This window comes from Gigantopelta aegis, chromosome 7, assembly GCF_016097555.1.
Source record: "Gigantopelta aegis isolate Gae_Host chromosome 7, Gae_host_genome, whole genome shotgun sequence".
NCBI lineage: Eukaryota > Metazoa > Mollusca > Gastropoda > Neomphalida > Peltospiridae > Gigantopelta > Gigantopelta aegis.
The window spans coordinates 47227469-47252264 of record NC_054705.1 but is presented as its reverse complement, the minus strand read 5'-3'; the positions used below and the strand labels follow the sequence as shown (position 1 = coordinate 47252264).

The window sequence follows — 24796 nt, the reverse complement described above, 5'->3', positions numbered from 1 at the left end:
GTGGAAACCTACACACAGTTATACATTACCACCGTAAAAAAACACACACAGTTATACATTACCACCGTGGAAATACAGTTATACATTACCATCGTGGAAACCTACACAGTTATACATTACCACCGTGGAAACATATACACAGTTATACATTACCAGCGTGGAAACCTACACACAGTTATACATTACCACAGTGGAAACCTACACAGTTATACATTACCATCGTGGAAACCTACACAGTTATACATTACCAGCGTGGAAACCTATACACAGTTATACATTACCATCGTGGAAACCTACACAGTTATACATTACCACCGTGGAAACCTACACAGTTATACATTACCATCGTGGAAACCTACACAGTTATACATTACCGGCGTGGAAACATACACAGTTATACATTACCACCGTGGAAACCTATACACAGTTATACATTACCACCGTGGAAACATACACAGTTATACATTACCATCGTGGAAACCTACACACAGTTATACATTACCACCGTGGAAACCTACACACAGTTATACATTACCACCGTGGAAACCTACACACAGTTATACATTACCACCGTGGAAACCTACACACATTTATACATTACCACCGTGGAAACATACACACAGTTATACATTACCATCGTGGAAACCTACACACAGTTATACATTACCACCGTGGAAACATACACAGTTATACATTACCATCGTGGAAACATACACAGTTATACATTACCACCGTGGAAACCTACACAGTTATACATTACCACAGTGGAAACCTACACAGTTATACATTACCATCGTGGAAACCTACGCACAGTTATACATTACCAGCGTGGAAACCTACACAGTTATACATTACCATCGTGGAAACATACAGTTATACATTACCACCGTGGATACCTACACAGTTATACATTACCACAGTGGATACCTACACACAGTTATACATTACCACCGTGGAAACATACACACAGTTATACATTACCAGCGTGGAAAGCTATACACAGTTATGTAGTTTACAGTTCCTGTTATCATACCTTGGTAAATGCACTGATACTTTGATTTAGTTTTATTTCTACTTGTTTGTGAAATTACATTTAAACAGCACACATTTTGTGGAGAATGAAGTACCATTCTCGGCATTCTTAACATTTGGTAAACTCCTAAACACTTGTTCGACTTTGTTCGATGGATGGACGGTTCTTTAACCTGATGACTACTGCAGGCGAGATATCTCGCCCGACGTCTCGCCAGTCGACATACTGGACAGAACAAGTATTTTCGCTTCATAACAATGTTAGCACGTCGCTGTCATTTTCAGGGATCGATAACTGATTGTGACAGCTTATTTGATAATACCAACAATGAAAATCACAAAATATTGGGATATTTATTACACTTCGTTTTAAAAAGAAAACTCTGGTCAGAAAACACTTTTGTTGGGAATAAGGGACACAAATACTGGACAGCTAACCACCATTACAAGACGTTTGCTCACTGAGCGCTGACCTAATTAAATTCGATGGTTAAGTAACGTTTTGACATTGACTTTTTCACTGTCAACACCATTTTTCTTTTAATAAAACAGCGATCACGAGCCAGTTTGTTCAGGATATGGAACTTTAACCATTTTTCTACCCAAAAATATTTTTGTTGTATTTTTCTGATCGATTTTTTCCACCGTCATTTTTCATGTTTGTATATAATATTTGTAATTTGTGTCTTATAAACGACACGAATGTGGTTTTGTGTGTCTCTTGTCCAGTAGACATCAGACATGCGTGGGCTGTACCACTGCTGTTGCTGCAAGGGGTGGACGAATTGTGTGTATGGTGCATTCCGTGGGCCTATGCCACAGCTAGCTGTGTGTGTGTGTGTGTGTGTGTGTGTGTGTATTGCTATCGGAATGAAGGACAATTGGAAATGAGTTTATGATATTTTTGTTAAAACTATAACCCTTTACTTTAGAATGATCGTCGAAAATATGTAACCTTTTTAAGGTCCATCAGGGTATGAACACACCCACACCCACACCAAAATGTTGTATTTTATTGTTTATATATTTAATATTATTATTGTCATCTCTTTTCTTCGTAGGTTCACAGGTATATGAAAACAATAAAATAAGAATGTACTCTTGTTTTCTTCTATTTTTTTCGTTGTTTTGTTTTTTGGTTCGTTATTAGTACTGTTATTATTTTATTATTATTATTATTATTTATTATTATTCTTATTATGTTGTTATTATTAATATTATTAACCCAAGCATATATTTCCCCATAATGTCCACAGATTTTTTAATGAAATCTAAATAGAGGAAATTAGTGCTACATATAACTTACTTCCGCTGGACTTGTTACAATACGATCGTCGGGCACCCCATCCATCATAGCACGTCCATGTACCAACATCAGTTTTGGGATCGAACGACTTTATTACCAAGGTGTTTTGTTGGGGCGAATCGATCACACCGGTGTAGTGGTCAGTGAATTCCCCAGACGTAGCACAAACCGTCTGTAGATAGTTACACGTGACTACAGATTTATTAAGTGGTCCAATCCACTGTATTCCTGACTGTACAGTTCCAGTTATCTTACACTTTATTTCTGTCTTCTGCCCTTCAATTCCGGGCCCCATACAGTCAGTGGTTGTTGTGGTTGCTTTACCTGGGGGGAAAAAACACAATAAAAACAACTAATAAACAAAACTGTATACATTAATCCAGGAACATGAAGTCAAAATTAGTGTTGAACCCGGAAACAAATAGTACAGAGCTGATTTGTTTAGGATAGTTGCACAATATCTATATTAATAATGAATCAAATGTCCCCAAGTTTCCAAGGTGTGCTAACTTTATTACAGACGTAAAGGTATATTTATTGTTCCGGAACATCATTACGTCAGTAACCTATTTTCGTCTTCAAATTTAGAGAGCCTGTAATATACTATACGACTGCACATTTTGAAAACATGCGATCGGAATTTGAAATAAAAATAAGAATTTAAACACATAAGAGTAAGACCAACAATGTTATTGTAATGATGCACTGGAGGAGCCATGATTTTAGATTGGGTGGGTGCAACCCACTATTGGGGGAGGGGGGGGGGGGGGGGCGCGCACACTATGTATGTGCATGTATGTATGTATGTATGAACAATACAAAAATAAAGTACCTTGTTTAGGTTAAAATAATCCGTTTTTGTCTACCTAGGGCTTACTGCCAGGAAATAATTTGAGGATAGGTAATAAAAGCATAACAGATCATAACGACCACCGCTAGGTAGTTATGGACTTGAAATCGTTTGAAATTGGATACTGTATTCCATATACGTTTAGAAATTGTAACGAGTAATCATCTTACTATAATCTCTCTAAAAATTATTTATATCCAATAATTTCAAATATTTTAGGATACACAATTTTACCCTTCGTACTCTCTGGCAGAAACCCAGTACCTGAAGCATGATTTGTTTTTCTACCGTTATCCCACTTATTCCAGGGTAGATATGGCACTGTACAGGCATAGCAAGACAAAATAATAATAAAGTAAGTTGATGATACAAAGCATAAACTAAATATTTTAGACGAAGGCGGCGAAAAAAGAATACAGAAAGGTGATACAGGAATAGTTACCAACTCAGCACAACTGTAAACATAAGTGGCATAACGAGACGCACAGAACCAAGGCTGAGTTCAGCTTGTAATCAGCAGTTATCACTTTTCTTTGAATCTAACATACAATTACTATTAAAAATGGCCTGGTGTCAAACACAGGATTATTGTAACACACTAGGTTTAACAACTACAAAAACAGGACAATTTGAATTTCCGAGACAACCAATATGTCGTTCAGGTGGTTTTAGTGTCCACACAAATGCTTCTCTACAGTAGTTCAGATACAAATGCAAATTGCAAATGGGTCACGGTAATCAAACAAGAATGCAATATGAACAATGTACGTAGCTTTTCTCCATCACCTATTATAAATACATACACTATATATATATATATATATATATATATATATATATATATATATATATATAGACATAGACATAGACATGCACATGCACATGCACACGCACACGCACACGCACACGCACACACACATACATGCACACACACACACATATATATATATAGTCAAACCTGTCCTAGCGGTCATCTGTACTCGGCGGTCACCTGCCTAATGCGGTCATTTTCCCCTCCCAAACGATTTATAATGTAAATGCACCTGTAATAAGCGGTCACCTGTCTAATGCTGCCAGCGGCCACCCAATGATTAATCGGATCACAAATCTCTAAAATACCTGTATTAAGTGGCCACAGTTAAACTTTACTATTACATAACATTTATATTTTAACAACAGCGATAAGGTGAAGCATATAACCGATCTTCACACCTTATCACGACATATCAAAAGTTGATTTATAGTTAACTGTGAAGCACACATCCGTTGATTAGCAGTACAGACGGTAAAACAAGACACGTTGTCAGCGCTCACCTGTCTCTTAAGCGGCCACTTTTATCTATTCCCTTGCGTGACCGCTTAAGACAGGTTTGACTGTAGGCCTATATATATATATATATATATAGATAGAGAGAGAGAGAGAGAGAGAGAGAGAGAGAGAGAGAGAGAGAGAGAGAGAGAGAGAGAGAGAGAGAGAGAGAGAGAGAGAGAGAGAGAGAGAGAGAGGTTATTACCAGTGTTTTTCGGTATCGTCAATATATGATATTGACGATACCGAAATACACGAGGGTAATAATCTCTTTATCATGTAAGCTCAAGCTTAATACAACGTGTTATTGTAAACTGTACTTTTATTGAATGTATTTTTTTAATGGAAATGACGTCAAACTCGAATGACGTCATTTTGGATGTCCTTACATCAAAATAAAGTTATGCCTAACGTTTTTTGTTTTCTGAACGCTGGACAGCTTTCAGTGTCAAATTACCATTGAAATGTTTTTATTTGATGACTATGAATGCATACCTCAATCATGGAGTGTCACCCAAGTACGTTTGCTTAAATGTCAATAAACCTAGTGCCGAGACCTCGACTAATTTACATCTAATTTGCAAAGTTATCAAATTCTTAAAATATGTGGTTGCACTGAAAATGTAAGATATTATATGATAAATATATATATATGCCATTTACATTAAATTACACTATGCCATCGGTTATTTCACAGGGGAGTACTTGTTGGTGCCAAACAATAATCTGAATGAAATCATAATAGATAGGGATTTCCCGGAAGCATTGAGCTTAATGCTTTCGTGTCTGAACGGAAAGTACCGAACTTATGTTAATCTTATACTGTCCAATATTTAGAGAATAACTAACGAGCTACGAGGAATTATGAATTATCTGTCCCGAGTGAATGAATGTTGTAAACCCGAGCCTTTGGCGAGGGTTTTACAACATTCATTCACGATGAACAGATAATTCGTAACTCCTCGTAGCGAGTTGGTTATTCTCTGTATTACCCATTGTCAATTTTAACTGATTTTTAATGTAAAAATTCGTCTGCAGTCTATAACAAAGCCATCAGCCATTAAGTCATATAATCTTACGCACATTACATGACGTAATGTAAGTGACATCATAGCATAACGGCGTTCTTTTTACAGCCAAATGTTTAAAGTACAAAATAATACGACTGTATTTGCATTTGAAAATAATTGTTTTTATATATTACTAAAGCCGCTGCTTATGAAAATATACCATTTCATGTTTACGAAACAAATGAGTATTTGTTTTTGTAAATCTTTGTAGATCGTATAACGTATGTGTAATCTGACTCATGAATGGAAACATTATATGAATGAAAGTGAAGTTCCGGCCATGCCAAACAACCAACCAAACGTCGTGATTTTTAAGCCAGCCAATCAGTGGCTGTAGAAGCAATCTGCACACTGTGCAGAGATCGAAAAAATATTACCCCGTATATTTGAGCCCATATGGGTAATAAAACCTTTTATAATTATTAAAATTATAATTTACTTACATTTTCTTGATTAGAGTATGAGTATCTGTAAATCCAATACTTTTATTGTCATCCTAATGTTTCGTAGTAGTTAAATATAGATTTTTGCCTTCAGTATTTTCGTAGGTATCAATTTATTTTTCTTCTAAACCATCAAACAAAATTGGAAATAATTAGGTCACAGGAAATCCCAAATGTTTTTATCTGTGTACTGTTTTACATTTAAAGCAAGTTTACGAACAGATATTGTGTTTAAAAATAATAAAGAAAAAGTAGGATATGTTTGTATTTTGTTGGTTAAAAAACAAAACAACCCCCCCCACCCCAAAAAACCCAAACCCAGTGATATCATTGGCCAACACATCTTTTTTTTTTTTCTGATGAACAATTACAGCGTTTGCATGAACAATCTGTCGTTTGTGTTGGTATTGGTTTTACTTAAAACGACAGACGGACGACAAAATTGTACATGCCAATTTTTTTGCCCTGCAAAAGTCCCAACAAAACAAGATTATTACTGTTTGTTCTCCTGAAATGCCCCTATAATTAACTATAAGGTATAAGTTATGGGTAATTACAAATTAATATAAACAACATACCTGGCGTGGTTGGACCAGCTGTAGAACCAGTTGCTAGAACAGAGAACATTGCATGGTCAGATGTTGTGGGCTTTGTTTTGTTTGTTTTTTCATGTGTTTGTTTGTTTGTTTTGGTGTTTTTTTGTGTAAAGTGATGCAAAGTGACTTCATTGGAATTAGTCCATGAGCCAGACCCCTACAATTTGGCTATTGGTTCCACCTGAGGGGACGAATGCTCATCGTGAGTTTTTGCAATGTCTACTTATCTAGTGATGGAACACTGATGATAGCATTGCAGGACTCACAGCTGTCTGTGTGTAACTACCTCTTTTGTCACCATAACCCTATGTGCATGAACAGTATATTTGTATGCAATTGCGAAAGGGGTGACTACACTAAAACCATTATACAATTATTTTCAAAGCAGATATGAATATAAAAATTGGGGAGTAGAGAGATGATGGATGATATAATTCGGCCATTTAAACAAAATGGAAAACCTTTGATATTTAGGGTCTCGGACCACACTTTTTCGTTGACCTTACAACATTAATATCGAGCCATTTTAATTTCTAGCAGAAATGTCAACTGATGTTTAATATCATAGCCTTAAATATTCTCTCGCAAGGCTTTTATTGTACCAGAACCTCATTTTGACATCCAGTGATTATTTATATCCTATAAATAAAGTTTTCTTCAAGCTTTCTCAATATAGTTGACCGTTTTAATAACCCCACCCCAATTTTACAGCAGCAGTAATTCAACAGAATTGTTAGTGTGGTTTCTACATATAACTATTATAAAATTTTATTGTGATTCACGTTACCATACAAAATTGAGGGAAGGATGCTGATAGACTGTACGTTTCAAACATAGCAACAATATGACCATACTTCTAGGATTAGGGTCTCACACAACACTTTTCTTTTACATTTAAAAATATAAACGATAAAACATCATCAACACATTCAAGCTCACACCTCTGCACGAATTCAAATGATAATTTAACAAATTTGTGACTGTATGCTCTCAGAAGTTATTCTCAAGTGCCATGTCAGTAAGATAGCCGCTCTCCGGGCTGACTAACAGGACTACCACACCCCAAGATAGGACATTTTACTAAGTTTAAGTTCACAATATTTTCAGGTTTTTTTGCCTCACAAAGTCCATTTAATTCCTAGATAGTATTTGTTTCATACCTGTAGTATTTGCTTTTGAAACTATATATTGGTATGCTATTAAAATTTATTTTGTTATATAAAAGTACTAAAGGTCTCCATTAAATTTGATAATTTTACCTTTGTTTGATAACAAAGACAACGCAGTTATTTAAATGATCTGGAGACTTATCACCTCTCCTTAAAACCCCCACAAGAACAAATAAAAAAAAATAAATAATAATAAAAAAAAAAAAAAATAAATAAAAAACATCCCATGATCAAAAAACAAAACAAAAGATAATATGTGTATTGCGTTTGAAATCATACGTCTGTTCAACATTCAGTTAAAGGAAAATACTGACATAAAACAATCCGAATTTATGGTGTTTATATTACAAAATGATGTTCACCATTTTAAAGCTGTATTGCAGATCTATGTACTTGGTCGAGTTCATGCAGCTTAATCAGTAAACAGTCATATTCTAGCTCATCCACTTCTACACTTCCATCACAATCTGTACATAAAACCTGGTTGACACAGTCTTGGAATCTGCACATATCAGTGCACCTAAGTCCATTTGTTAAACAAACACATTTGAAAAGTTTACACATCTTGGAACAGTTGCAACACAGCTTGAGGTGCTGGTTGACCATTCATTCAGTCTACAAGAAGCTGTTCAGACCCTTCTTCTTCAATTTTCCAACCTCTACCATCAGGGCTTGGTAGCTTGGGGTCTTGTACCAAACATCTTCTCCATATTGCAGCCTGGTAGTTAGCACGCTGTGCATGATTCATCAAACAGTCCCTGTATGGTGGCAATTGGTGACTCTCTATCTCCCATTTCTTTGCCAGAACAGATGACATCTGAGATCATTGACTTTTACTACATGCATCAAGCTAGTTCGTGAGTTCTGGCGATACATCCCATTCCTGGCCTAACTCCATGAATGTGTTCTGCACTTCTTTGTTACTGGTTAGTATTTTCAAAGCACTTGCTTTTCCGTTACCTGCAAATGCACTGATTGTATCGCAGCAATTGTAAGCATGCATTCTAATAAGAGCTCTACAGACATCCTTGCCAAGTTGACCACCACGTTCCTTGAGAACACGGCGATCGCGGTGGCTACAACGTGTAGGTGTGAAACCGGCCTCGGTGGCGTCGTGGTTAGGCCATCGGTCAACAGGCTGGTAGGTACTGGGTTCAGATCCCTGTCGAGGCATGGGATTTTTAATCCACATACCGACTCCAAACCCTGAGTGAGTGCTCCGCAAGGCTCAATGGGTAAGTGTAAACCACTTGATCCATAACTGGTTCAACAAAGGCCATGGTTTGTGCTATCCTGCCTGTGGGAAACGCAAATAAAAGATTCCTTGCTGCTAATCGGAAAGAGTAGCCCATGAAGTGGCGACAGCGGGTTTCCTCTCAAAAATCTGTGTGATCCTTAACCATATGTCTGACACCATATAACCGTAAATAAAATGTGTTGAGTGTGTCTTTAAATAAAACATTTCTTTCTTTTTTCTATGTGTGAAAGTGGTTTAAATGCACGGTACTGCGTTCTCCACATGCACTGGACGCAATGCAGGTTACTGCGTTTCCTAAAGCAAAGTGCATTCTTTGTCCTATGCTTCCCACAAAGAAATCCTGGTTTCCAATCTTCTATCTTTGGAGTGCTGGAAGCGCAAACCCCTGAGCCACAAGCCAGGTCAGATCAGGTCAGGTCAGAGAGTTTAATGTGCACATTCAGAACAAGCTGTTGTAGCGCACGCCTGTCGTGGGCACGAGTTCTTGTGGAGCAAGCTCTTGCGTCCAAGACAGGAAAGGTGGCATGGAAGGCTGGATTCTCGCTTACGAAATCGGCACTGAAGGAGCACAGAATACCAGTTGTTGCTGGACCGAGGTAAGGCGAAAGAGGCAGCTGTAAAATGTTGGAAGTTCTCTGACTGAGAATTATGCTGAAAAATTGAAGTAATTTTGTTGCGTTATGTCCAAAAGACTTAAAGGCTAATATGAACAGATCAGACGAAAGTTAAAGGGTGTCGGATATTTTCATTTTAAACCTAAACGTACCGAGCTATACTAAAATGGTGATGGTGTAGCCCTGAAATGGGCTGTCAGAGTTGCGGATTGGCGTCAAAGTTCTTAATGTTCTGGAAGCAGTGTCCATAGGCATTCAAGACGATCAGGTAGTGGCTCTCGAAGACCCTGTGCAAAGCCTTGTGTATTGTCTCATTGTTGGCTCAGTCTGATGATTGCCTGTATGAATGTGCCCATAGCATTCGCTTTCCAGTTTGCTCAGGTTGAAGGAGCCCTTCCATCTGTCGTAGGTGTTGCTGAATGGTGGGCCGGTGTTACACACGACCAGAACGTCTGTATAGTTATTGTTGTATTGCTGGGGCACGATCCTCATATAATTTTATGAAGTCCTCAACATTCTTGGTTGTAGGGGATGGTTGGGATTGGTGACGTCCTTAGCTGGTTTCCCCCCCCCCCCCCCCGGGCTTTTCAGGGGCTGGTGGAGGGGGTTGAAATGGCTTAGGAAGAGGATCTGGACTGGCAGGTGGGTCAAACTCAATATGGTGAGGTGACGCCGGCTTCCTTGGAGGTGGGGCTAGAGATTCGACTGCATAGCTGCCAACATTTAAAAACGGGAAAGAGTAATCATTTTCGCGGGAATTGTGACTCGTCGTATAAACCCTTTTGCTGTGTAAAATATCCAGATATTTCTTTATGAATTGTTTTATCGCTGGCCTCAACGATGTCCTGGTGTTTCTTCGTTTTGATGCGCCTTTGGATTTTTGCCATGGGCAACAGAAAAATCAACACGACATAAAGTGCAAAATGCACTAGTATTACTAACAGAACTGGCCTTCAAAACAGGCCACTCATTGCTGTAGTCCTGTTTATACTTCTGTACTACTTTTGGTTTTTTCTGAGCTTTGCACAGTTCATATGGCTCTGATCGTTCGCGTTTTTTCGACATCTTTACAAAATGGCATCGTTTCACAAGCTACGTCTATCCCGAAGTGCGTTGCGCGCGCAAAAAAACTTCCGTGCTCATTTGCGGCTAGTTGGGCGAGTCCAATTTATGTGATTCGTAGGGGCGGTAGGTTATTACAAAAAAAAAACCCCAAAAAACAGGAAAACGCGGATTTACCGTAATCTTTCAGATTACGGGCGTAATGGCGTAATAAGAGATGGAAAATCGTAATGATTCCGCATAAATCGTAATTGTTGGCAGCCCTGCGACTGTAGCTGCCAGGTTTAGTCCCAATCCCCCCCCCCCCCCCCCCCCCCGCTTTCTTCGTCTTCCTCTGTCTTCTCTTCTTCCCCGTGGTCGTCTTCCATCGTTACATCGTCCCATATATCAGTGTTATGTAGACTTTGTTTCCGGTATACAGCCAACTTGCCGAATAACTGGATCATCGCTCTCAGTGTAGGGGGAGATAAACAGTGCAGCTGCTAACTTCAATATGGTTTAGAGACATTTTCAGCCATCCGGAGTCAAGTCATTTCGCCTTTTATAGCCCGATAGCCGGGGTGAATTACGTCATATAACATAACCTCAACGAACATTACGTCATTACTTTCAGAGTTTCTCTGAAGGCACGTCGGTAGACAACGTCAAAATAACAAACACAGAAATTGTTCAAATTCACAATTAAAATCAAACTTTAACTATAATTCTAGAATAACTTCTGGTTAATGTTAAATATTTCTTAATTTAAATCGTACATTTTAACGTGGTTCTTTCAATTTATAGATACCAAAAGCTTTAAACCATAAACACACACACACACACACACACACACACACACACACACACACAGTTATGTATAGAGTAACTATTTTGAGGACTTCAATAACAAATCATTATCATTACCTGTACCATGCTTGGCAGTAAGCACGAAGGCAAACACGACGACTAATGCAACAGCTAACTTCATATCCCTAGTCTGTAAATAAGAGAAATGTATTTTAAATTTTTGTTCTAAACTAATGAAGAATGTGTACAATGGCAAAGGCCCAGGAATTGTCGCCACTTATGAGGGCGTTACTGTACTATACACAATGTTTTTGTCCTTCATATAAATAAACAAATCTTGTGCCCACCAACACCCCCCCCCCCCCCCACACACACACACAAACACATCAGTCTGTGCTCCCCACACTCACCCACACAAACATACTCTATATCGTCGACATACAGGGGTCGAATTTTACTCTATTCCGCAAATAGTACATTTCAAAACGGAATAGTAAAACAATTCTTCCAATATTCCGTCATGAAAGTGAAAATAAAGCACAGAATACGTTCAATACCGAAAATCGCCTGCGACTATTCCCCTTACGCTTTTTCTTCAGCTACATTTTTCTGCAGAACAAATCATCGTCCTACCATCTTTTTGATCGAGATTAATGTTTGGAGTGAGTTCGTTTGTAATTCCAGCTAGTATGCAGTAATGCATAGACTGGTATAGAAACAATTGTTCGTTACGCAATGTTGTACAGGGCGACGTAGCACAGTCAGGAAAACTAGTGGTACATTAATAATTGAAGGGATAGTACATTTTTAGACGGAACGGTGTTTTTTTAATTCACTATTCCTTTGGGATAGTGGTAAAAAAAAAGTTCAACCCGTGACATATATATCTGAGGAAGACTTGTGTTGTCCCTGTGAATGTGACAGACTCATATTTACTTTCCACGTGCAAGTTTCAGGTTCATGCCAACGATATGTAATCTTGGACAGGGCCATGAGCAAAACAACAAAGGATTCAGCAAAGTTTCGACAGCAGGTTTTGTATTGCTACCACGACTGCTTGACTAGTGTATGGTTTCAGCATTTTCCTGACAAAAGGAAATTTTGAGTAGTAGTCAGAGATTATCAGGAAGTCAGTATCTTCAAAGTGAAACAAATCTGTTCCCACAACTTGCCATGCTCGTCTCGGGATGTCTAGGAATTAAATCTTCTTTTGTGTTAGACTCTCGATACTTCTGGCAGGTTTGGCACCCTTTTATGAGCTCCTCTATATCCTTGTTAATACCATCCCTGTAGATGCAAGATGTTGCACTTAACTTGCATTTTTCTATGCCTTGGTGACCAGCATGCACCTTTTCGAGTATATAAGGCTGCATGCTTTTTTTTAGGAATGACTCTCTTTCTCCCTTCATGATGAATCCATTTTCAACTGACAGTTCATTACGATAGAACCAGTGGCCGCAGTGACTTGGGCAATTGCCTAATACTATCTGGTCATCCACGAACAATTATTTGATATAGTTCATTCAAAGCTGCATCATTAAGAGTTTCAGTTTGTATCTAGTGTATTCTCTCACTTGAAAACTGCACTAGGCTGACTTTGATATCCAAGTTGATCCCTTGTTTGTTTTGGCGGTTTGGTAGTCTTGACAGGCCATCTGCCACTAGCATTTCTTTTCCTGGCCTGTACAGAATTGTAACATCATAGTTCGGTAACCTTAGAAGCATTCTCTGAAGCCTTGGGGGTGCTAACGTAAGGTTTTTTGTTTTTAATTGGATCAACTCAAGCAGTCTCTCTCTCTCTCTCTCTCTCTCTCTCTCTCTCTCTCTCTCTCTCTCTCTCTCTCTCTCTCTCTCTCTCTCGTTATACCTCTGATCAGTATCAGTATCTGTCATTTTGAATCCTCGTTAGGATGTGTTGACCTGGATAGTACTTTCCAGATTCAGATCAAAATAAGTAAATGCGATTTCTTCACAGATAAGCGATTTTATTTTTTCAAACACTTGTTGGTGAACTTCTGTCCACTGAAATTCGGGATCCTTTTTAGCAACTCTCTTAGGACTGCTGATTCCTGAGATAGGTTTGGTACAAATGGACTCATATATGTGGCTATGCCCATAAACTCTTGTAGTTCAGTTTCAGTCTTTGGAGATGGCAGTACTTTAATGTCCTCTATTTTCTTAGGATCAGTGTGTACACCATTCTGATCATACAACATTCCAAAGAATTTTATCTCAGGAACCCTAATCTCACACTTTTCACTGTTGAATACAAGACAATATTCTTCTGCTACCTTTATCCAGTTGTGGAGATTTACATCATGTTCTGTGTCGGTTTTACCATGGACAGCAACATCATCAGTGATTCCTATAGTTCCTGGGCATTGTTCCAGAAAAAGATCCATCCGTTGTTTAAATACATCTTGAAACATTACCAAACCAAATGGCATCCTCAAGAAGCGATAACTTCCAAATGGGCTATTGGATGTAGTTAACGTACTACTTGGTTCATCTAGTTTCACTGACCAGTAACCGTTCTTTGCATCCAGTTTAGAAAAAAAAATACTTCGAACCAGCAAACTGGTGAGTGATCTATTCTAAAGTCGGTGTTTTATGATGACACCTTTTGGTTGTGCAGTTCAAGTCTTTAGGATCCAGACAAATACGTAGGCCACCATCTCTTTGCGTGAGTATACAAGACTAGACACCCAATCAGTTGGTTCAGTAACTTTCTAAATTACTTTATCAGACTACATTTTATCAAGTTGAGCCTCGATTTCATCCGTCAGCTGAATGGGACATTTCCTAGGAGCATGAACAACTTGTTGGACACTGGGATCTGTGACGATGTGATACGTTCCAGAGAAGTTGCCTACTGTCTCGAATCGACGAGGGTATAGTTTTATTCAAATCCTCTACAGCTGTGAGGGGAGATAACTCTTTGTTTTCATTTTTACCCTTCACCTCTATTGTAAAGTTACAATGTAATGTTACCAACTTTAAAGCACGGCTGTTAGGCATACCAAAAATTTCACGACCGTCAGTCTCAACTATGAAGAACTCTGCATCGATCCAATCGCTGTCATTGTACTGACACGGTAATCTGATGGAACCATGTTGCTTAATTCTGGAGCCGTTGTAAGCTGTAAGCACAGTATGATTTCGTATTTCAACCAATCATTTTTTTTGGATAACCTTCATATGTGATCTGTTCAGGAAATATTCTTATAAATGTTCTCAAAGGTAATATGTTACCTTGGGCTCCTGTGTCTAACTTTCAAGGTAGCTTTTACGCCAGTTTTTACGTTTGACAGCTTAATGTTTATATCAGCAAATATTGCATCACGTATATCTTTTCCTTTTTCATTCTGGGTCAAAATGTTAAATGTCAAACTGACCTGCTACAGCATTCTGTGAACTACCATCTTCTTGTCTGATGTAGTGAACTGAACCTCTTGTTGCTGATCCATGTCTCTGTCATATATGGATGCGGCTCTTTGATCTTGCACGTGACTGATTTGTCGATCTTCAACCCTTTCCCTGCACTGAGGGATCAGGTGTTCTGCACACAACTTGCCAATGGTCCATAAGCAGGACACTGTTTTCGTGAATGTGATCTTCCACATTTACTGCACTTTTTGAATGTACTGTTTTGAACTTCATTCATGGTTTGTACATCACAGCAAACATATTGCAACTGAGCCAGATGTTGAATTGACTCTTCCTTTGTGCGACTTAATGGCGAACATTCAGAGACTTTCCGACAGGAGGCGCTCGTGCAATATTCACCATTCCTTTTTCTAAATTTGTATTGTCGTAAAGCACCGATCGGTATATCCACTCTGTTATTCCCGACCTAATTGTGAGCATGTATGTGACTAAAGCGTAGAACGGCTAAAAATTAAAGTAAATAATAAAAATCTACGAAATTCCGCAGTTGGTAGTAAACAAAAAATAAATGGAAGAATAAAAAAGAACAAAATAATGTCCAGCTAAATCGTGGGTTTTCCCCAACCACGTAGGCTACTCCCTACCGTTCTTACAACTTTCTGTCATATATCCACTATGCCAAAACCATTAAATGTGTACATATTTGACTCATAATACTTGAGTGTTTGCAATAAAAAAAACGGTAACAGCATTCAATAAAGTTTTAATTTGTAAAACGCCACGTTCCATTCTTCGCTGTTTACTTCCGGGTTCTATTCAATGTTATTTGTTTACTATAGTTTGACACCCAGTAGCCGATGTCTTTTTCGTGCTGGGGTGTCGTTAAACATTCATTCATTCATTTACTATTCAATGTTTGTTATCGCGATTTAATATGAAGATATACGTGTTTAAAACCACAAATTATTCGTTTGCAGAGTAGAGTAAATTCAACCAAATTTGTTAACAATTATTTTTAATAAATTATTTCAATGAAATAAAAAAAACCCAACCCAAACCCAACCCAAACAAAATAAATAAATAAATAAATAAATAAATAAATATATATATTAAATGTAAAATAAATTTTTCAAAAAATGTTTATGTATACATGTAATACATTTTTTAAAAATCAATAACATACATATATAATTACAGAAATAAATATTAAATTTTCAAATGATGAAAAATAAATACGAAATTTAAAATATTAAATATATAGTTTTTTTATTCTTAATTTTTTTTTTCACATGTAAGTAGAAATATAACAATGCTTTTTCATACACATTTACATGAAATTAGAAATGATAGTGGTATTGTTTTTCAATATTTATAATTTGTTAATGTAAATAATTTAATTTGTGTGTACAAAATGACATAATCTGATAGGAATTCTAATTTCACTGAGCCTGTTTTAACATAAATCTATTTGATCTACCGGTATCTAAATTTTACACTTTTCAATGTAAATAATCTTTATCATGGTTCATACACTTATTTACCAAGAAAATTCATGACTTTCCACGATTTCCACTAAAAATGAAATTAACAGCAATTGAAAACTGCTTTAGACATTATACTATTTTTTCTCTCCAAAGGCTGCAAGAGTAATAAATTATAAGTTAAAGAAACAAAATACTGCTATTTTACAAATGTGGATTTCTAAAACCAGATGCAGCAAGAAATAATTATGACTATATATAAAAGTAAACTTATGGTTTACTAACAGTTTAAAGTGAATATAGGTACAACACCAATTAACACTAATTACATTAATTTCAAGAGATGCATTACATGCAGTATTCACACATGGCTTGCTTCATGTTCAATGTATGAGTTACTTGCTTAGCATGTACATGTATTTGATAAACTGTACATAAACAATACCTATCTGGTATTTATATTTTCAGTCCAACAGTGTGGGTTTTTTCAATGCCATGCTAGAATTTATCACAATATAGACAACATACTCCCCCAAAAAGTAAAAGTATTATAAACTGTTATAGGCTTAAACAGTCACTGGAGAATAAAATGTTGGGATTTTGCTACATTTGTCCAAAATAGTCCAGTTAGGCAATAATAAAAAAAAAGGACAAAGAATAAAAAGAGACCCCCCCCCCCCCCCCTCTCCAAAAAAATAAAGAAAAAGAAAATAAATTTATTTTTTGAACAAATATTAAAATTTCCAGTTTCAGGATATTTATGTAAATAAATTCTAGATAATAATTTGGAAAGTATTTTGTTATGGTTAGTTTGTTTTTGGGTCAGTAGCAAAAACAAAACAGTTTGTTCTGTTATGCCTCAAGTATAATCAAATCTCACATTGCAAAACAAGCTCCGCAGTCTCTTTAGAATAACCAATAATGAAAAAGAAATTAATATTTTTTTACATCTCAGCAAATTTTAAATTTGGCGTTAAACATCTGTTTCAGAAAAACAGCCTGCATAATTTTGACCCATGGTTTTGACACTTGGCATAGATACTGACTCACCAAGAAGGTAAACCCATGGCCACCACACAGGCTACTCCTACCCATTACTTTAATTTCAGCATTTTCACTTTCAATGGAGTTATTTGTTTACACCACCATCACAGCATCCTTTGGTAGTGTTTTTGTCAGTAATTTCAGATATGCTTAGTATAAAAAGAAAATGCATCCTACATACATATTACAGCTTACAAAAGAGATACCCAACTAATATGCCCCCTATAGATAAACAAAGGAATAATCAAATGTAGAGTTTAACAAATGAAGAAAAGAAAATTTAATTCTGCCTTGTACATAAAAAAAATTCTGGGAACATGACTAAAAAATATTAGGTAGGGCCAGTCTAAACTTTAAAAAAAAAAAAAAAAAAAAAAAAAAAAAAAAATACATCTGTACTCTTTTTAACTTAAAAAAAAATGGGGAAAACATAATCGGGGTAAGCCTTTTTTTTTTTTTTTTAGGTAGGGTCGGTTTCAAGAAACAATTGTTTTTACACCTCAATGGGCACTCCACATCTCACTATTCTGTTTATATTGTAGGCCTATGTATGCTATTTGCATGTCTCAAACTATTATTTTCTTCTTCAAATTGTGTATTAGGGGCTGTGGAAGAGGTGAGGGCTGATAGGGCCATGGTCTCCTCTTTTTTCCTGTTACTGTTCTCAAAAGTCTGGAGATGTCATAGGCCCTATGTTAACATCTGATATTTAAACTTATTTTGGGTGAGCATGCCTCCGAACCCCCACCAACAGGTTCGGGCCTTCAAATGCATGTATACACACACTCTCTCTGTCTGTCTCTCTGTCTCTCTCTCACACACACACACCACAACCTTTTAACAAACAGCACACTACAAGTACCCCCACCCCATCCCCACTTTCAAATACACTCCGCTGGCCCTGTACATAAATAAAAAAAAGTGTTGTTTCTAAAACATTTTTTCTTTTAGTCTGTGAAATTATTGATTAAAAATAAATAAATTAATTAATTAAATAATCGACAACAAACATGATCAATGCCATGGGGGGTAGGACGAACTCACCTAAACCCTCCCCCTCACCAAAAAGCAGTGAACAAAACACACAAATAAACAAATGTCCACATAGCATACATAAAAGGAAGAAAATATAATATTTCAACTAGTTTTTATTCAAATAATATATAAATAATTAATTTTGTTTTAAATCCACACACCGAGAATGGATAGGTTTTTGGCAATGACATACAAACGCCTCGTTTTTTCAGCGATTCACTGTTTTGTTTTTTGTTGTTGTTGTTGTATTTTGTCATATACTAGATCCGTTATGCAGTCCAGACATTCTTTGTGCAATGAATCATCGTCTGAAAAAATATGACCACTGTTCCTGTTCGTACAGAGGTGGACAAGTAATTTTATACGACCAGTGGCTTCAAATCACACTACTGAACAGCTGTTTAAAGCGAGACTCTAGGGTGTATAGTGACGACGCGACCTCTAAGGGGGAGATAATTTCTGGGTGTTCGCCATTCAATTGTTTCTTCTAGTGTAAGTGTTTCGTCCTTACTTAACAAGTCCTTTTGAATTTCTGAGATATTTACTCCCATTATCAATTGTTCAGTGAGTCTCATTCAAATCTTCATCATCTCTAAATCTACACTTATGTGCTTGTAATTTGCATCTAGTCATGAAATCATCAACAGATTCTCTGTCACTTTGTTTATATTTATGTAGGTAAAATCTCTGGACATGAAAGTTTACTTTTGGTTCAAGTTGTGTTTCGAATTTTTCGAAAATCTTCTTTGGATCTTCTTTTTTTTTTTTTTATCTGCCTCGGACATAAATTGAACATCTTTAGACCTTCAACACCAGTGTATAGTAGTGTTACAAGTTACATTTTTGCCTAAAAAGTTTAAATGTGTCTGGTTGATTTGGATGTTTCCAATCCATTAAGGAACAATAATTATAATTAACGCGAGAATAACGAACACAAATCAGTCAAACAGCTGGCAGCATTGTTTACATTCCTGGGGAAAGCCCTCAGTAACTCAGTAGTGTGACCTCATCAGGGGCGTAGCGTGATCTGGACCTGGACCTGGGGGTAGGGGGGTGTCGAATATGAACCAAGTGGACCTTTTTCTATTTTGTTTTTGCACCACCAGAAACTCCATATGTATAAAGAAGTATGTTTTAGGTCTGAAAGTGGACCATTTGCTTCAGCGGGTGTGTGTGTGTGTGTGGGCGGGGGTCGTCCGAACCCCCACCAGCCTACGCCCCTGGTCATGTCCCGACGACGTACGGTCCTACGTGATCACGTGACCTGAGTGTAATCAAACTGAACGTCTTGGCGGTGTATCTGTTTATCTCGATGTACTCGAACCAGTTCTTTGTAAACTTAAATTTTACCATCTGACAATACTAAATAATTTGTTGTGTAAGTGTTTTATATTACGGCGATATTCATTCACTTACTGCGTGACACGTCTCGCTCCGTTTTCACAAATTAAAACAAAAACCCGGCTTTTTTCGACACCGTCGATTTAAACCTAAGAATAACTTCAGGTCTCCTGATCTTGAATTAATAAATGTTATGTGGAATATGACAAGGTTTTATTTAATATCGTTTTGCAACGTCGAAATTCAAATTTGCACCATTCCAACGTCTCAAGTTCTGTCGTCTGCTGTCCGACGATAAACATGTCTGTTTTTTAGTGAATTTTCTATTTCCACATTTCTCAACTATTAACTTCCGAAAGGCGAGTGTTTCATCCCACCGCTGCCACCATGTAATGATAACGGAGTTATTATTAACTGTTAAAATACTGCTATTTAATTACGACAAACTGAGAAGGTAAACATTTCAAGATAGACGACCAAGATCCGCCCCCACATCTGCGCATGCGTTAATAGTAATTATAAATTTGCGACGATCTGAAGCTACTAAAGTTGTTTATGTTCAATTAAATACATTTAATAAGCATAATTATGTGCACTAAATATTACGGATTGATATTTAAGTTTTGTTTTTCTTAAACTTATGATCTTAAATTATATCATCCTCCATGTGTTTGTAAATATGCATTCAGTCCTGTGTATGGGTGGGCTTAGGGGGTCGAAAGCTCTGCCTGTTTAAGCAAATTTTTATTTTTGTATACAGTTTAGACACCACCCTGGTAAAACCCCGATGGTTCGTCCAATAAACATCTCTACATATTCTCCGATTCGGTTGCGCGCACATCTCCACAAACCGCTGGGTGGAAACAAACCGTTATTCGTATGTGAGTTGATGGGATCACTAGATAGATATCAGTCTTCACCATGAGCAAAATCAAGGCGAGCTGAAGATCACTCTCCTACAATGGTTTTAGGCGAGCAATCACTCTCCTCAATAAATGTATATATACTATTTACTAAATAATGCCGAGATATTACACTTTGTCACCATACTCGTGCCGTTGATGTAGTTTGTGACGCTCGCTTTACAAATCCCCCTGACGTTTGGGTGTTTTAAAACACTGTCCTTGTATTTTCCACATAATTTGCACCAAACGAAATTTATTTTGTAAAACGCTAGAGGAAAAAAACCCACTGCTCAGTCGGTTCGACCTAAATCAGACCTGTGACGTAGCATCGGGCGTTCTGTTAGTAGGTCAACATGAGTACTTTTTTTTTTATTATTTCCAAACCACTTTTAGTTTTCTTCTTACGTCAAACCAAACTGAAATTATTTACAACCCCCCAAAAAAACAAAACAAAAAAAACTACCCCAACATTTTCGTAGATTGGTGTAGGAATAGAATATTAAATATTAACGTACTTATTAACATTCAAGCACCGTGCAAGAAAGAACATTTTCATTTAATTATAGTTTTATATGTCGTTTTTTCACTCATTTTATTAGTCATGACTGAACTAAGGCACTCTTTTGGGTGTACACAAACAAACATAAACTCCAATTAATTGGCTCTACGCATTTTTGCAATGTATGACAGTTACCAGCCGAAGCATCACTACCGCTGTAGCTAACCATATCATCAGCATGCGTCTGTAAAGATTTGTGGAGACGTTGGATTTTTGTTTTATCTCTATAGTGAACATAGCAGGTTTTATGCCACACTAGTGTTTGAACATCAGAAGAAATCAGAATATTTTCTAGGCGATCAATCACATGTCTGTTCTTTGTGTCCCTTAATTTGTTTCTAATGGATGTCGATATTTTCACTGTTGATAGTCCTTGGTCTCCTGCTTCTCGTAGGATATCGCCAGTTTTACGATTCTGACAAAATATGCACCCATTGTAATCTACTGATGACGGTCTCTTCAGATTGAGTACGCTATCCATCATTGACTATTGCAGTGCCCACCCATGCAGAATCTACTGATGAAGGTCTCTTCAGATTGAGTACGCTATCCATCATTGACTATTGCAGTGCCCACCCATGCAGAATCTACTGATGAAGGTCTCTTCAGATTGAGTACGCTATCCATCATTGACTATTGCAGTGCCCACCCATGCAGAATCTACTGATGACGGTCTCTTCAGATTGAGTACGCTATCCATCATTGACTATTGCAGTGCCCACCCATGCAGAATCTACTGATGACGGTCTCTTCAGATTGAGTACGCTATCCATCATTGACTATTGCAGTGCCCACCCATGCAGAATCTACTGATGACGGTCTCTTCAGATTGAGTACGCTATCCATCATTGACTATTGCAGTGCCCACCCATGCAGAATCTACTGATGACGGTCTCTTCAGATTGAGTACGCTATCCATCATTGACTATTGCAGTGCCCACCCATGCAGAATCTACTGATGACGGTCTCTTCAGATTGAGTACGCTATCCATCATTGACTATTGCAGTGCCCACCCATGCAGAATCTACTGATGACGGTCTCTTCAGATTGAGTACGCTATCCATCATTGACTATTGCAGTGCCCACCCATGCAGAATCTACTGATGACGGTCTCTTCAGATTGAGTACGCTATCCATCATTGACTATTGCAGTGCCCACCCATGCAGAATCTACTGATGACGGTCTCTTCAGATTGAGTACGCTATCCATCATTGACTATTGCAGTGCCCACCCATGCAGAATCTACTGATGACGGTCTCTTCAGATTGAGTACGCTATCCATCATTGACTATTGCAGTGCCCACCCATGCAGAATCTACTGATGACGGTCTCTTCAGATTGAGTACGCTATCCATCATTGACTATTGCAGTGCCCACCCATGCAGAATCTACTGATGACGGTCTCTTCAGATTGAGTACGCTATCCATCATTGACTATTGCAGTGCCCACCCATGCAGAATCTACTGATGACGGTCTCTTCAGATTGAGTACGCTATCCATCATTGACTATTGCAGTGCCCACCCATGCAGAATCTACTGATGACGGTCTCTTCAGATTGAGTACGCTATCCATCATTGACTATTGCAGTGCCCACCCATGCAGAATCTACTGATGACGGTCTCTCCAGATTGAGTACGCTATCCATCATTGACTATTGCAGTGCCCACCCATGCAGAATCTACTGATGACGGTCTCTCCAGATTGAGTACGCTATCCATCATTGACTATTGCAGTGCCCACCCATGCAGAATCTACTGATGACGGTCTCTCCAGATTGAGTACGCTATCCATCATTGACTATTGCAGTGCCCACCCATGCAGAATCTACTGATGACGGTCTCTCCAGATTGAGTACGCTATCCATCATTGACTATTGCAGTGCCCACCCATGCAGAATCTACTGATGACGGTCTCTCCAGATTGAGTACGCTATCCATCATTGACTATTGCAGTGCCCACCCATGCAGAATCTACTGATGACGGTCTCTCCAGATTGAGTACGCTATCCATCATTGACTATTGCAGTGCCCACCCATGCAGAATCTACTGATGACGGTCTCTCCAGATTGAGTACGCTATCCATCATTGACTATTGCAGTGCCCACCCATGCAGAATCTACTGATGACGGTCTCTCCAGATTGAGTACGCTATCCATCATTGACTATTGCAGTGCCCACCCATGCAGAATCTACTGATGACGGTCTCTCCAGATTGAGTACGCTATCCATCATTGACTATTGCAGTGCCCACCCATGCAGAATCTACTGATGACGGTCTCTCCAGATTGAGTACGCTATCCATCATTGACTATTGCAGTGCCCACCCATGCAGAATCTACTGATGACGGTCTCTCCAGATTGAGTACGCTATCCATCATTGACTATTGCAGTGCCCACCCATGCAGAATCTACTGATGAAGGTCTCTCCAGATTGAGTACGCTATCCATCATTGACTATTGCAGTGCCCACCCATGCAGAATCTACTGATGAAGGTCTCTCCAGATTGAGTACGCTATCCATCATTGACTATTGCAGTGCCCACCCATGCAGAATCTACTGATGAAGGTCTCTCCAGATTGAGTACGCTATCCATCATTGACTATTGCAGTGCCCACCCATGCAGAATCTACTGATGAAGGTCTCTTCAGATTGAGTACGCTATCCATCATTGACTATTGCAGTGCCCACCCATGCAGAATCTACTGATGAAGGTCTCTTCAGATTGAGTACGCTATCCATCATTGACTATTGCAGTGCCCACCCATGCAGAATCTACTGATGAAGGTCTCTTCAGATTGAGTACGCTATCCATCATTGACTATTGCAGTGCCCACCCATGCAGAATCTACTGATGAAGGTCTCTTCAGATTGAGTACGCTATCCATCACTGACTATTGCAGTGCCCACCCATGCAGAATCTACTGATGAAGGTCTCTTCAGATTGAGTACGTTATCCATCACTGACTATTGCAGTGCCCACCCATGCAGACTCTACTGATGAAGGTCTCTTCAGATTGAGTATGCTATCCATCACTGACTATTGCAGTGCCCACCCATGCAGAATCTACTGATGAAGGTCTCTTCAGATTAAGTATGTTATCCATCATTGACTATTGCAGTGCCCACCCATGCAGAATCTGTACAGACAAAAGACAATACAGATAGTTCTATGTACCCACGAAAGATGAAATACATAAACTTTCATGGTGCTTTAAATATATGATTATGGTGTTTTTTTACTTGCAAAAAGCTACTAATACATGTAAATAATTATGTTAACCACACAATCATGTATTTTTGTTTCATTTTGAATGCGACTCTATTTATGACAAAAATACACCTTAAATAGTCTAACAAACTATATAGTATGCGATGTTGAGAAAATAGTAGATTTTAAAAAATGTTTGGGTGTAACAAACTTCAAATTTATTATTCTTTTTGAGAATATTTTATAATTATGTCAATATTAAACTTTTGTGTAATAAATGTGTTAATGCCCAGTTATGTATTTGATTATAAATACAAGGTTTACTTACCTATTTGC

General features: G+C 37.9%; 1 protein-coding gene across 2 annotated transcripts in view; it reads right to left on the bottom strand.

The window, feature by feature from the left end:
• The window catches only part of LOC121377204, a 61320-nt gene that overhangs the window by 30311 nt on the left and 6213 nt on the right, over window positions 1–24796 (bottom strand). For both annotated transcript variants that reach the window (XM_041505111.1, XM_041505112.1), the window contains exons 2-4: window positions 11613–11685; window positions 6589–6621; window positions 2339–2662 (exon numbers count right to left, since the gene is read on the bottom strand). In XM_041505111.1, the coding sequence (XP_041361045.1) occupies window positions 2339–2662; window positions 6589–6621; window positions 11613–11685 (430 nt within the window). The remainder of the gene's footprint in view (window positions 1–2338; window positions 2663–6588; window positions 6622–11612; window positions 11686–24796) is intronic.